Genomic DNA, 13,675 nt, shown 5'->3' with positions numbered 1-13,675 from the left:
TAGACAGTATATTATTTTGTTTGTTTTAAAATGTGTATTGATGGACAGTAATGTTATCAGCCATTGCCTAATATTTTGTTGGAGCACAATTTGTAGCAAGGACAGCCTCAAGTCTTTTTTTGGGTGTTTTACTACAAGGTTGATACACCTGTCCTGGGTTATTGTCTCACATTCTTCTCTACTGATCCTCTCAAGCTCAGTCCGGTTGGATGGGCAGGCATTTTCAGAGATGTTCAATTGGATTTAAATTCAGGCTGAGGCTGGGCCACTTAAGGACATTCAGATACTCCTAAAGTCTCCTCCTTGTTATCTTGGTTGTGTTGTTTGAGTCATTGTTGGGGTGAGAGATTAATTGTTGCCCTGCAGCATGACAATTCCTGCTGTAGAAATTCAACCTCTCTGCATGATGCTGCCACCACCATGCTTCACAGGAGGGAGATAAGTAGTGAAGGATTTCTCCTGCCATGGCTTTTGAATTTTAGACCCCAATGTTCTATTTTGTATTAATCAGAGCAAAGTATTTTGTTCTCCTGATCAGACAATCTCAAAGGTGCACTTCTGCAAAACTCAAGCACGCTGCAAAGCTCATCTGGCTGCTCCATCATAAAAGCCTGATTGATGGATTGTAGTAGCAATGGTTGGCCTTCTACATAGTTCTACACAGTTTAGAAAATGGTGGTATTTAATGTTTTGAGCTTGTTTTATACCATCAACCTGCCTGTGACTGCAGTAGGAAACAAACTTTGATGACTAAATCTGGCACTTTCATGTAGTAGATAAGTAAAGTAAATTACTTCAAGATATTAAAATACAATTTAAAATGCTTTATGGTAGCATCATACTTTTAATGAATACAGAGTGTGGTTTTAAATAGGTAAAATAGTATAATGATGCTTCAGGCTGTCAGTTATTGGGTTATTAGCCATGTTTATGAACTTCAGGAGGTAAATGTTGGGACCTCAACTCCCCATTTATGTTGCTTTGAGGGTCACTGCTGAGTACAATCATTTTAAAGTACCCCCTGACCTTTGTCCTTAACAATATCTACACTGTAGATTATATGTTAAAAGAAAAAACATCACAATGTGTTTTTAATGAGGTATTTGGCATTCATTCTTCTAGTCTTCAGATCTGATTTTCCCAGTGGTTTGGAGAGTGCTATTTAACATATCCTTGGTAGGTGTAAAAAGTGGGTTAAAATATTCATATTTTTTCCTCCTCTTTTCAATGTAATAGCATCCTAGAAAAACCTGCCATCTGTATCAAGATAAAAGTGACCAAACACTTGGATGCATCTCAGATAGACACTACAAAGAACAACCAGATATCCCAGTATGAGGGGAATGTTTTCTGTTTTTATCTGTAGCTACCCTTCGGCTGTCAAGAAACTACTGCTTAAAAGATGGAAAAGCAGCTTTAAACTTTATTTCTGTTCAACTAGGGCTCTGTTTAGCCTAGCAGGTACCTCTGTTTCTATTATTTTTGTGATCCACATGAGAATGCAACTGATGCAATTTACACAAACTGCTCAAACGAGCTAATTCTTGTTCCCTCCAGTGTTATCTGCTTTTAATTATCTTTCTTCTCAGAGAGAAACTGAAATGTCCCAGAACGGGATTATCTACAAACTGTCCTTTAGGGGACGAGAATAAAGTGGAAACAAATCTGTGTAAAATATTTCTTTGTAATCCGTTACTGATAAGGAAAAATAAATAAATAATGAGAGGAACAGAAACATCTGCGAGCCTCTCTTCATCTCTCTTGTCTTCATCTGTATGTGCTTCGTTGTAATGACTGTGTAGGAGGATAAAGACAGAGGTTTTACGGGCAGGCTGAGCTTATGGCTGCTTTACTTCTTCCAAACAGCAGAGTGAAGTGGGCGGTGAACAAGCCGCTTCTCCGGCTCTGCTGTCACAGTGGTCCTTTTTTATTGTTCTGAGCACACTGGCAAGGTTTTTTATCCCAAAGAGTTTTTGGACTGTCAAAAACTAGGGCAAAGAAACCAAGCAAGGTTTAATTTTTAAATTATTTTTAAAAGTTAAAAATAATACAGAGCCTATAATTTATTTGCAAGGTCGACGGTAGCCCTCTTGTAGAATATATTCACTCCTCACTGTCCTTGAGCTGCTTTTTCTGTCTCACTCTGAACCTCATCCTTATTTTCTGTGAATGTTTTGTGCAGACGGGAGGATCTAATGGAAGCATCAAAAAGGAGAAACTTGAAAACCTTCAGAAGCAACTCGAACGTTACAAGAAAGAACTGGAGCAGGCACAGGATGAGTAAGGGAACCATTTTGTTTTCTAATGTTCCAGTCCAAAGCTCAGGTCCTCTTCCATAGTCCATAACATTACAGCAGTATTGAAGTTTCAGAGAACGCAGCTACTTATTTACAAAACAAGATGTTGGTGCACAGGTTTAATTTAATACCGTTAGTTTAAACAGTTGGGTGCTCTAAATGGAATAGAATAAATCGTTTTAAATGATTGGGTACAAATCAAAAAACCTCAAGAAGTCTAATTTGAATGTCCTCACGAAACTGACAGACAACCGTTCATCGTTGGATGGTCAATGGTTAGCATGAGCAAGAAAACTGTAAGTAATGAACAGCGTGGTGGTAGTAGCCTCATAGTACGAGCCCTGGTAGGTTGTTCGACGGTAGATGTACTGTGATCTTTTCAAGCCATAAGAAAACCAATATATTTTCAGGGTGTTTTTTTTCTGCCAACACAATTTGTTTATATTTATTTTTCTGGAAAAAAAGTGCTGCTACAACCAGTATAGAAATCTGAATAAATTATTCTATATAATAATAGTTTAAATACAATTGGAAGTTCATACATTTAATATATAACTTTTTTTTATACCTTTATTCATTACCTAGTAAATTTTAATGTACTCTATTTTATTGAACCTGGTGGACCAACACAGTACTGCATAATTGTGAAGTGAAAGTGAAATGGTAAATGGACCGATTTTATGTAGGACGTTTCTAGTCATGCTGACCTCTCAAAGCGCTTTAAGTTAAAGTCCCTCTCACTGACGAGCACACATCCGTAGGTAACAAGAAGTTGAGTGTCTTGCTCAAGGGCACATTGACAAGGCAGGAGGAAGCTGGAAATGACAACTACCACTTTGATTGCAAGACTACTACTCAACCCACGGAGCCACAGTCTGCTGGGGAAAATGGTCTTCAATTTGATTTATGACAAATTTGGTGTGCATATCTATTCAGACCCTCTTACTCCTTAACCCCTAAATACCCTAAATATAAATGCAGGCCGCACCTTCAGATTTCCACTTCACAATTATGGACTATTTTGTCTTGGTTTATTGCATAAAATCTCAAACAAATTAAGATTTAAAGATTGTGGTATTATTGTGGTAATATTTGGACAAGTTGATGAGTTATGAATACGCTTCTAAACACTGTAGAAAGTCAGCTATCTGTCAGTCTGTCCTTGAAAAAGAATATTTTAAAGAAAGACATCCCTGTCCATAACACGTGTCTAAAATACTAATAAAAGACGATGAAACAATTGCCACACCAAGTGGCTTTACTCTGAGAGCAGAGCTAAAAAACTGATGAGCTGTTTATCTACAGACTTGCTGCAGAGAAAATGGCCAGAGAGGTGGCAGAGTCCCGTCTGCACCTTCAGGAAGATCAGCTGGCTCAGCTTCAGGAAGAACTCAGGAGGGTTTCAGAGAACCTACCGCCGTCAGACTCATTTCAGTCGGTACGCACATTGTGCAATAAAACACCAGCTAATGCTAAATAACACTTCTGTCCAAGGCATATTTATCTGTGGCCTTTCTTACTGCAGGACGTGATGAACCTGCAGGCCCAGCTGGCCAAGGCCGCCATGTTATACCAACGCCAAGAGGAGGTACTCCACCAGCGAGAGCGTGAACTGACGGCTCTGAAGGGGGCGTTGAAGGAGGAGGTGGAGTGCCATGACCGAGAGATGGAGGCCCTGAGGGAGCAGTTCAGCCAGGACATGAAGAACCTTAGAAAATCCATGGAGGAGTTCACCCAGGTGATTGTCAGGCAACCATTATTTTGTTTTAGCTCATAAGATGGAGGATGTTTTCATAAAAATCCCATACACTGCTGTGCTGCAGGCATTTCCCAAAGTGTATCGATAACAAAATCTATTTCAGCTCTAGCAGCTCTCTTCAGCCACCTGTTGCAGAACCTAAATTTACATCCCTAAAGGTTTATATCTTTATCAACATATATTTCCTTCTCTTCCATTTCCACAAGCATTAAACCAGGACATTCTGCTTGATATTATACTTCAAGTTACACAAAAAAAGAAATATTTGCTAGCAACTGATCTGTGTGTAAGAGCTCAGGCTTATTATTTAAAAAGTGATCAAACTCAAAAGTAAAGATAAAGTATGAGAGCATGTGTGCAACTGAATCATCAGGAGGAACTGTTTTTAATTAGTCTCTTCAATAGGGACCCGTCTGGAACAACAAGAACATCGAGGGGTGAAAATTAAATTGCCAAAACACCAGAATATTTCGGTTAATAGATCTGAGATCTGGTATGAATGTTTCGGTCTTCATACTTTTCTGTTTGTGTTGTTTCCGACTGTATTAGAATAAAAAAGGGTGATGTGTATATATTCAGTTTAACCAAAATGCCTCAGCTTTCAAGTAAAATGTGTGACGCTTTGGGCGTTTATTCAGACTGAACAAAAAAAGGTCGAATATTAGGCTATGGTCCCTCTGCCTCTTATCTTGCCACATATGACATTTCCAAAAAAGTCTAATCCCACACGAATTTAAGAAAACTTTCTGAAACATCCTGCTGCATCAGGACAAGGTAAATTAATTTTGTCTTCATGTCACCTCTAATTTCTTTACCATTTTTTAAACTTAATAATCGTCTGTCCATCTTTGACTGAAAGCTCAATGCTCTATACACAGTCTGAGTGCCCCAAGTGGTCAAATATTTATTAAGTTCTTTTTTGAAAAGACAGTACCAACTCCTCTGGTATCTCAGCCGCTTAAAGCATTCATTGTCAAGCTGCCTGACTCTTCATCAGTGCAGACAGAGTGTCTGCATAGTGTAGCACGAGGATAAATGTTTTTGTGTCAGCGGTGCAACATTTGCTTAGAATTTACGTATATTTCTTAGCAGTGATATTATACATCAATCAGGCAAAATATTATGACAACTGACAGGAGAAGTGAATAACACTGTTTTGTTTCCCTTCAGTGGGTGGGATATATTAGGCAAGCCGCTGGAGATTGTGTTATTGTTTGGGCACTGGGCTGCTTGGAAATCTTGGTTCCCATCATCCCTGTGGTGGTTATGTTGACGCAGGCTGTCTACCTACGTTTTGCTGCAGGCCATGTACACCCTTTCAATGAAACAGTACACCCTAATGACTGTGCCTGCTTTTAGCAATATAATTCTCTCTGCCTCAAATAAAACATGGTTCATTAATGGTTTTAGGAGCTCAGCAATGAATTTGAGGTTTTGTTTTGATCCACCCAATCCAGTTGTCGTAGGATGCATGGGAATCCACATCTTGCAGCTTACAGGGCGTAAAACCTCTGCTCCTAACATCTTGGTGCCAGGTACCTTCAGGAGTCCAGTAGGTTTCAGTTGATGCAAAACACAATTAGACAAATGTTTATAACATAATGCCTAATATGTGTATTGGAGTTTCAGTGTTGGAATGCTCAAGCAGCTAAAAGTACAGCCATGTTCAAATAAATCTCTGACAGCCTGGCTTAGTTGGAAGATCAGGTATGCAACGGTGCCAGATGTGTAGAAATATTTAGTTGACATCATGTATTTTCATATGAAAGCAGATATGCAACAGGTTGACAGGAGGATAAGTATTACGTTAATAGAGTTAATGAGCTACATTCATCCCTAAATTATATCTGAGTGAGTCAGCCACAGTTTCATTGACTATGTGTTCCTCGCTGTAATTTCTTTGACCATTTTTTGGTTTTACAGCAAAGTATCTAATCTTCTATTTTAGGTTTTTTAGACAGTGAGCTAATTGCAAAACTTTAAAAAGCATCTAACATTTGTTAACTAGATAAGCGCATGGTGGTCTGATTTCTGTTCTTAGTTTGTGGTTAAAAATAGTAAATTGTGTCTGAAAAGCTTCAGCGCCGCAATCGCAATTAATAATGCACAGATTTCATCTCATCAGTGTGTGTCGGAGTAAAACTGTTTCAGATCATCTTTTTGCACATGTGCTGTGGTTAGAGACAACTGTCAGGTTCTACCTGTCAGGCAGTCTATGGTCTGCATGACTTATTAAGAGGATATTAGCTCTGGCTTTGATGTTGCATCTGCCATGTTATACATCCAGGCTTTTCCTCATCATTCTGTTTAACGCATCAGTTCGCTCACAGCATTCAAACTGCAGATATCTGGGTCTCTTGAGGTCAGAGCAGAGACAGAGTGAGAAGAAAACTTTGCAAGCTCTAATTGCAATAGAAAACTTTCTCTTTTATAAAAGTTTCTGATTCTATTGGTGGGGTATTTTTGGAGAACTGCAGTTTGCAGTATGGAGAAAATGTGCAGGAATAGATTAATACTGATATCCTAGAAAAGGTAACGGATGTATCATAAAAAGCAACTAAAGAGCAGGGTGAGAAAGCTGCAGCTTGACTGCAAGAATCTTTTTTTATGATGAGCTGATTTATTTGGCAGAAGCAGGATAAAAGTAGTTGGATTGCTGTTTATAATGACACCACAACACATTTGTTTGTTATCTCATGATGTTTTTCCTCTTGCATAACTCTTAGAATGCATACTAATATAGCTTCAACTCGACATGTCCCAATTAAAACTAAAAATACATGATTTTTTTTTGCATCTGTTGTTTTTTTTTTTTTTTATGTGATCAGTCACAGGAGCAGATTGAGGTGGAGCGCGAGAAGGTGAATGTTTCCCTGTTGACGTTGGAGGAGGAGCTGGAGAGCAGCAGAGATCAGGGGGAGCGGTGGAGGACGGAGCTGGAGGCGACCACGCAGAAGCTGCACAACACCAAAGAAGAGTTAGTGTCTCTGAATCAAAATTAAATGCTAATAAATAAATGCACAACAAAGATATTAAATGTTTTCATTGTGAGAAGGTGACAAACCAATTTTAACTGTATTTTAGGGTGTTATATAAAGATGTTCCAACAGAAATCTGGCTGATAACCAGTTCTGATGTTGGAATATTTTTGACAATATCTTCAAAACAAAGATGAATGTATTATTAGACCAGACATTAAGTTACCATTACAATGAGCAGGAAAACCTGTGATCACATACGTTTTACTTGGCAAGAACAATTGTTTCCATCTTCGCAAAGCATCAAACATTAGAAAAGACATGTATTTATTTTGTTCAGGCCTTTGAAAATCCTGTTTATCTCTGACTTCATTTTTAATTTGGCAGGAATCGAGAACAGTCCAGCAGCAGAACGTGAGAGAGAAAAATCTGTCCTGCTTTTGTTTTTGTTTGAGTAGATTTAGCACGACTTTGATCAGAACCTGTGACTTATCCCCTGAAAATCCCATCGGATGCTAAGCACCCTCCACACTTTGTAACCATTGTAGAAATGTGTAAAAAGTGTCCCACACTGAAAAAATAGAAAATACAGGCTTTTATTTCAATTTATTTATACAGCAAGAGGTAAAAATACCAAGTCAATAAATGTTTTTTTCAACAAAATCCCTGATGCTACAAGATTCGGTACCCCAGCTGTCACTAATTTGTAAGACCCTCTATGCATGAAGACCAGCACTAAGACCTCTTTTCATCTCGTCCCATGTGATTTGTATTTGAATTAGATCTGGGGACTGAGACAGCCATGAAAGAACGTTGTTTTTGTGTCTGGTGAATCATTGTTTTCCTGAAACATTCTGCCATAACCCATCATTTCAGTTCTCCAGCAGAAGCCACCTGATTTCTGTTTGAACTGCTCTGGTATTTCAAACATTTCGTGGTGCCATGCACTCAAACTGGGAAGTTCCCAGGGCCTTTCTGAGGAAAACTGGCCCATGGCATCATGGATCCTTTACTGTACCTAAGAGTGAGTTTTAGATGCCTTTCCCCTCATATTAATAACCCAGATGCATCTGGAACGTTTAGTGCTGAAAAGTTAAATCTGACCCAAGGGAACTGTTTAGATTCCCAGTAGAGTTTGGCAAACTCTGCAAATTTACATTTTTGATGGTAAGACTGTAAAAGCCTTTTTTCTCATAGCCAAAGCCTTACTCATGAAGATCAACAGAATTCCCCATTCCTTGAATGCCATGTTCTTTTGTCTTTCTCTTTTTGAAGAGTGGCTAAAAGAAATGGGCCTCTGTGTCACATCATTTTTATACCCCATATCTAAATGTTTGCAGACACTGATCGACTTTAAAAGACAATAACTCAAAAAATAAATTTAAAAGAATGCTTCAGTTACAATAAATAAATAAATGTTGCGCCCTGGATTGTGTAAATCTTTTTCCTCCACTTAAGATATAAAGGTTGGAGTTTTCTAACATTTTCAGTGTGACATTTTTTGCAAGGCTTTTTTTCACCAGGGTTGCCGGTAAGTGTGAAGAGCGCCGTGTCCGTGTTGATCATTAGATCAACGAACCCTTACTAACAGGAGGCTGATATCAATGACAAACCCAATCGTATTACAGAGAAGTCTGCCTTCAAACACAGCTTTGTTGATTTATAAATCATTTTTATTTGTGACCAATCATTTTTCTTTCCTTTCTGTTATAACATTTGTTCATTTTAAATACATTTGTTATACTTCTTAGTTGATTATAAAACTTTTTAATGTGAGGAAGTGTGCTTTATAACAAAAGAGAAACCTTGGATGCTGTGCTTTTAAAGGGGGTTTGAAGTTTGGTTTCAATACAATCAGCCACAGCATTAAAACATTCATCATTCATATGTTTCTCTTTAGCTTATTTAGCTTGTGGAGAGTCACACATATGACATGCATGTTGGTTTGTTAACTGTGTGTCCTTTATTGATAGAAACATGGATCTTAGCAGCAGAAGGTCCTTTGAACCGTGAACACATCCTGTGACTGATTGGGTTTAGGTTCAGAGTAACATGTTCAAGTTTTTGTCTAGTATCATTTTAAACAGGCCACTGCAGTTAGTGATTACATCTGTGCTGAAGAGTGATGATCCACTATGATGTTAGAGTGGGGAGTGAATGCCCATACTTGACTCATGGATCAAAAGTCTTCCATCAGAACCTGGTCCATTACATGGAGTCTGCAGGCTTTATGTGCTTGGCCGTTCACTTGATGTACAGGTTACTCTGGTCAGCATCTTTAGGACTTGTTGTGACAAACGTGGGTCCCAATGTGACTCAACAATACTTTGTCTGGAGAAGTTACAGTTCAAACCCCTTTTTAAAGTGATAACAAGAAGACCTGTAATACAACCCCAATTCCAATGGAGTACACTCTGAAACACCACTGCTTCTCTTTGCTTGAGCTCATCTGGCATTGACTGGCGCAAAGTGGAAAAGTGTGCTATGGTCTGACGAGTCCAAATTTCAAATTGTTTTTAGAAATCATGGATATCTTGTCCTCCGGGCCAAAAAGGAAAAAAAACTCTGTATTGTTATCAGCACAAAGTTCAAAATCTGTGATTGTATGGGTAACTTCCACATCTGTGAGGGCATCATTAATGCTAAAAGGTACATACAGGTATTAGAGCAACATCTGATGCCATCCAAGCAACGTCTTTTTCAGGGACGTCCTGCTTATTTCAAGGTGATTCCAAGCCAAAGTTTGTACATGTTACAACAGCCTGGCTTCAGTCAGGCCTGCCTGCAGTCCAGACCTGTCTCCCATTGTAAAGGTGTGGTGCATTATGAATAAATATGACAACAGAGACCTTAGGCTGTTGAGCAACTGAAGTTGTTCATCAAGCAAGAATGGGAAAGAATCCCTCTTACAAAACTGCAAATATCAGCGTCCTCAGTTTCCAAACACTCATTGAGTGTTGTTAAAAGGAAAGGTGATGTAACACAGTGGTAAACATGCCTTTGCCCCAGCTTTTTCGAGAAGTGTTGAAAGCATTAAATTCAAAATAAGTATTTGCAAAATAAAAATCAATGAGGTTTATCAGTTTAAATATTAAATCCTTTATCTGAGTGTATTTAATTGCAGGTTGAACAGGATTTGCAAATCATTGCATTCTGTTTTTATTTACATATACCAACACCCCAACTTCATTGGAATTGGGGTTGTATACAGCTGCTCTCACATGCTCAGTATGTGTTCACATTCAGCCCCTATAACTATTTAATAAATACAGATGAAACCAAAGTGGAAAACTGCGTTTGAAAGACTAACTGCATGATTTCAGCTTTTTTGTTGTATGACTTTATCTTGTTACTGGATGGGTTTTGGCCCACAATGCTTTAAAACTTTGCTTAAGGTTTGACATTAATTTCTGTTCCAAAGGTCCAAAGCTTTTCATCAAAATAAAGGTCTGGACATGGACTAGGCCATTGAAACACCCCAATTGTTTTCATTTTCGGCCACTCTGTTTGAAATGTACTGCTGTTTGGCATAATTTTCCTGCTGCTGCCCACATTTTGGTTCAATGGTCAGATAGTTGCCTTCATATTTGAATATAATGCTTCCCTAGGTCCTGTGGCTGCAAAACAATCCTATATCATGACCCCTCCACCACCGTGCTAGAGTGTTGATATGAGGTGTTTGTGTTGATATGCTGTGGTCTGTTTTAATCGGACATTTCATCTCATTTGCCAAAGCACAATCCTCCTGAAGTCTTTTAGTTAATTCAGACACAGGTTGGAAACCTAAGTTTGTTTGCAGTATTTTATTAGAAAGAAGAGGGTTTTACCTGACAGCTCTACCAAGCAAGCCATAGTAGTTTATTTTTTTTTCTATATGGGCTCCCAAGAACTTAAACACACTAGCTGAGGTCTGGATAGTATAAGGAAGATAACTTAGGATATTTCCAATTTCTCTGAGCATTGCAAAATTGGGCCTTGGGGTGAAGTTGCTTGAACATCCACTCCTGGGAAGATTGTCAGTTCTCTTAAATGTTTTCCACTTGTGAATAATCATTCTCGCTGTAGATGGATGGACTTTACTCTGTTTGGAAACAGCCTTTTAACCCTTCCTAGATTGATAGGTAGCAGCAATTGCTTTTCTGGGGTTACCGCTGATCTATTTCGACCTAGGCATTGTGTTAACACACACCTGTATACTCCAGAGCAGCCATTTATAGGTAGTTACACTGATTAGGATCAGTTAATCAGGTACATTTGCCCAGCATTACTTGGCTGTTATTACTCTCCTAAATCCTAAGGAAACAGCAAAGCTGTGCTTAGTTTTGTACATGGGACATTTCCTTTTTGGCTTCATCTTAGTTTAATAAAATAAAATGACTGGAATTTGTTGTATGCTGTGTTTTTAATTAAAAAAGTTTTTAAAAATTGGTAAGTTTTGATAGCTAAAGCTGTATCTATATCTTATTGTGACTGTTTTCTGCTGTCGGGTTTAATGTTTTGGCTGATTGGTCCATTCTGTTTGTTTGATCAGAATCAGAAAAGCTTTATTGCCAAGTACGTTTTTGGACATACAAGGAATTTGTTTTGGCGTAGTCGAAGTTTAAATGTTTAAATGTTTCCTAATAGCTTTATGGGATGTAGCGTTGTATAAACGCCCGTCACCTTTTTTCCACAGGCTAAAGAAGTCTCATTTGGAGAAGGAAAAGGTTGAGGACTCCCTAAAGGATCTTCAGAAATCATGGCTTTCCATGAAGAAGGAAAAGCCTGTGTCTGACGATACCAGTTCTTTAAAAGAGGTAATTCAGGCAGCAGTCATGAAGCTAAATGGTTATTCGCATTGTGTGGGTGAACTCGTCTCGTTTGCTTTTTTGTTTTAAAGTAAGCTGTTTGCTTTTTCAAATCTGCCCCCAGCTCAACAAAAATGTTTTTTTTTCCTATTCCTTTGCTTGATTTTTTATTTATTTATTTTCTTTCATGCACACAAAATCGCTTGTGTGAAACACATTGTTATGCACCTTGGCACCTTCCTCTTTACTCGAACACATTATCTATCTTTGATTTATATATCCCAAGGATCTTCGGCGTTGCCATGACGATCTGAAGCAAACCCGTACTTATCTGGAGAGACAAAAGGGTGAGACAGAGGAGAAAACCAGGACACTTGAAGCCCTGAAGAAGGCGAGCAGAGAGAAGGAGGCTGAGCTTGTGTCAGAGATTAGCAAGCTGAAGGAGCAATTTCAGAAAGACAAGACCGAGCTGGAAAAGCCCCTCGAGAGGGCAAAGGAGGTGAAGCATCATCTAGTTTCTGTGGACAGATGAGTTTGATGCCATTGTTATAAAGATTTTTAAGGATAGAAAAGTGGGCCTCTTTCATTGTATATTTTACAAAACAGAAAAGAAATAAGTGCCAACAGGTGCAGAAATATTCAAAAGTAGCAGTTTAACTTGTTTTTTTTCCCAACTTTTTCCCATTCCTCTCTGCAGTCAACTATTACATCTACAGGAAAGACTGTGGTGGACAGCGGCACCAACCAGGAGCTACAGCAGGAAAACACTCGCCTTAAAGAGAGGCTGGCCCGGATGGTACTAAACAACCAAGAAATGCAAAATTATGTAAACCCAAATAGTTGTATAAGAAACAAAAGAAGTAACTCCTACATGGGCTCTATTTTCCGCCTAGAAACATGGCGTAGATCATATCCAGACAAAACTAAGCTTAGAAAATAATCCTTCTGAGAGAAATTTGCATAAGATGTGTGCTATTGTCCATGTTTATTTCAAAAGCAACATGTTGCATAAACGTGTCTTAATCCTGTTATTGTTGCTGAGCAAATGCTTGAAATTTCTCAGTGTAAGGTAACAAATGAAGTTGACTTTTATGGACCCTTGAAAAACTATTCAATCCTCTTGAACCTTTCCATAATTTGTCACATTACAACCAAAAACAGGAGTTTATTTATTTTTGATGTTATGTGATAAACCAACACAAAGTAGAACATAGTTGGGAAATGGGAGGAAAAGGGTTAATGGTTGTCAAAATATGGAAAGAAATTAGTGAAGGGCATTTGGCTTTAACAACTTTGCACGTCAAGAGACTGAACATTTTTGGGCGCGGCGCTGATGGTGTAGGGGTTAAGCATGCGACCATATATGGAGGCTACGAAGCAGCCGTCCCGAGTTTGAGTCCCGGACCCGGCGACATTTGCTGAATGTCTCCCCCTCTCTCTACCACTCTTTCCTGTCTGCCTACTGTCTAAAAATAAAGGCCACTAGTGCCGAAAAAATATCTTTAGAGACTGAATATTTTTATCCTTTCTTCTTTGCAAAATAGGAAAATAAATTGGTTGCCATATATTCTAAACTAGATTTAGGTCTGTACTTTGACTGGGCCGTTCTAACACCTGAATATCCTTAATCTAAACTATTTAATCAAATCTCTGACTATATGTTTAGGGTTCTTTTCTGCTCCAGTCTTCTGCAGCCAGGTCTTCTTCCTGAATTGTCCTTTATTTAGCTCCCTCCATCTTCCTATTAATTCTGATGAGATACATCCCTATAGCAGGATGCTGCAACTACCATTATTCACAATGGGCATGGTGTGTTTAAGTTGATGCACTCCACTTTACAATTACACATTACTT

The 13,675-nt window shown here is 38.5% G+C and overlaps 1 protein-coding gene across 3 annotated transcripts in view; it reads left to right on the top strand.

Moving 5' to 3' along the window:
- cgnb (cingulin b) overlaps positions 1 to 13,675 on the top strand; it is a 38,207-nt gene that overhangs the window by 13,875 nt on the left and 10,657 nt on the right. For 2 of the 3 annotated variants that reach the window (XM_047383093.1, XM_047383096.1), the window contains exons 5-12: positions 2,183 to 2,280; positions 3,603 to 3,735; positions 3,823 to 4,035; positions 6,885 to 7,033; positions 7,422 to 7,448; positions 11,710 to 11,830; positions 12,108 to 12,320; positions 12,519 to 12,617. In XM_047383093.1, the coding sequence (XP_047239049.1) occupies positions 2,183 to 2,280; positions 3,603 to 3,735; positions 3,823 to 4,035; positions 6,885 to 7,033; positions 7,422 to 7,448; positions 11,710 to 11,830; positions 12,108 to 12,320; positions 12,519 to 12,617 (1,053 nt within the window). The remainder of the gene's footprint in view (positions 1 to 2,182; positions 2,281 to 3,602; positions 3,736 to 3,822; positions 4,036 to 6,884; positions 7,034 to 7,421; positions 7,449 to 11,709; positions 11,831 to 12,107; positions 12,321 to 12,518; positions 12,618 to 13,675) is intronic. The other variant, XM_047383095.1, reaches the window with a different exon arrangement.

This window comes from Girardinichthys multiradiatus, chromosome 13 (assembly GCF_021462225.1).
Source record: "Girardinichthys multiradiatus isolate DD_20200921_A chromosome 13, DD_fGirMul_XY1, whole genome shotgun sequence".
Taxonomy (NCBI): Eukaryota; Metazoa; Chordata; class Actinopteri; order Cyprinodontiformes; family Goodeidae; genus Girardinichthys; species Girardinichthys multiradiatus.
Note: the sequence above shows the minus strand (reverse complement) of the source record. Positions and strands in the feature narration are given on the sequence as shown.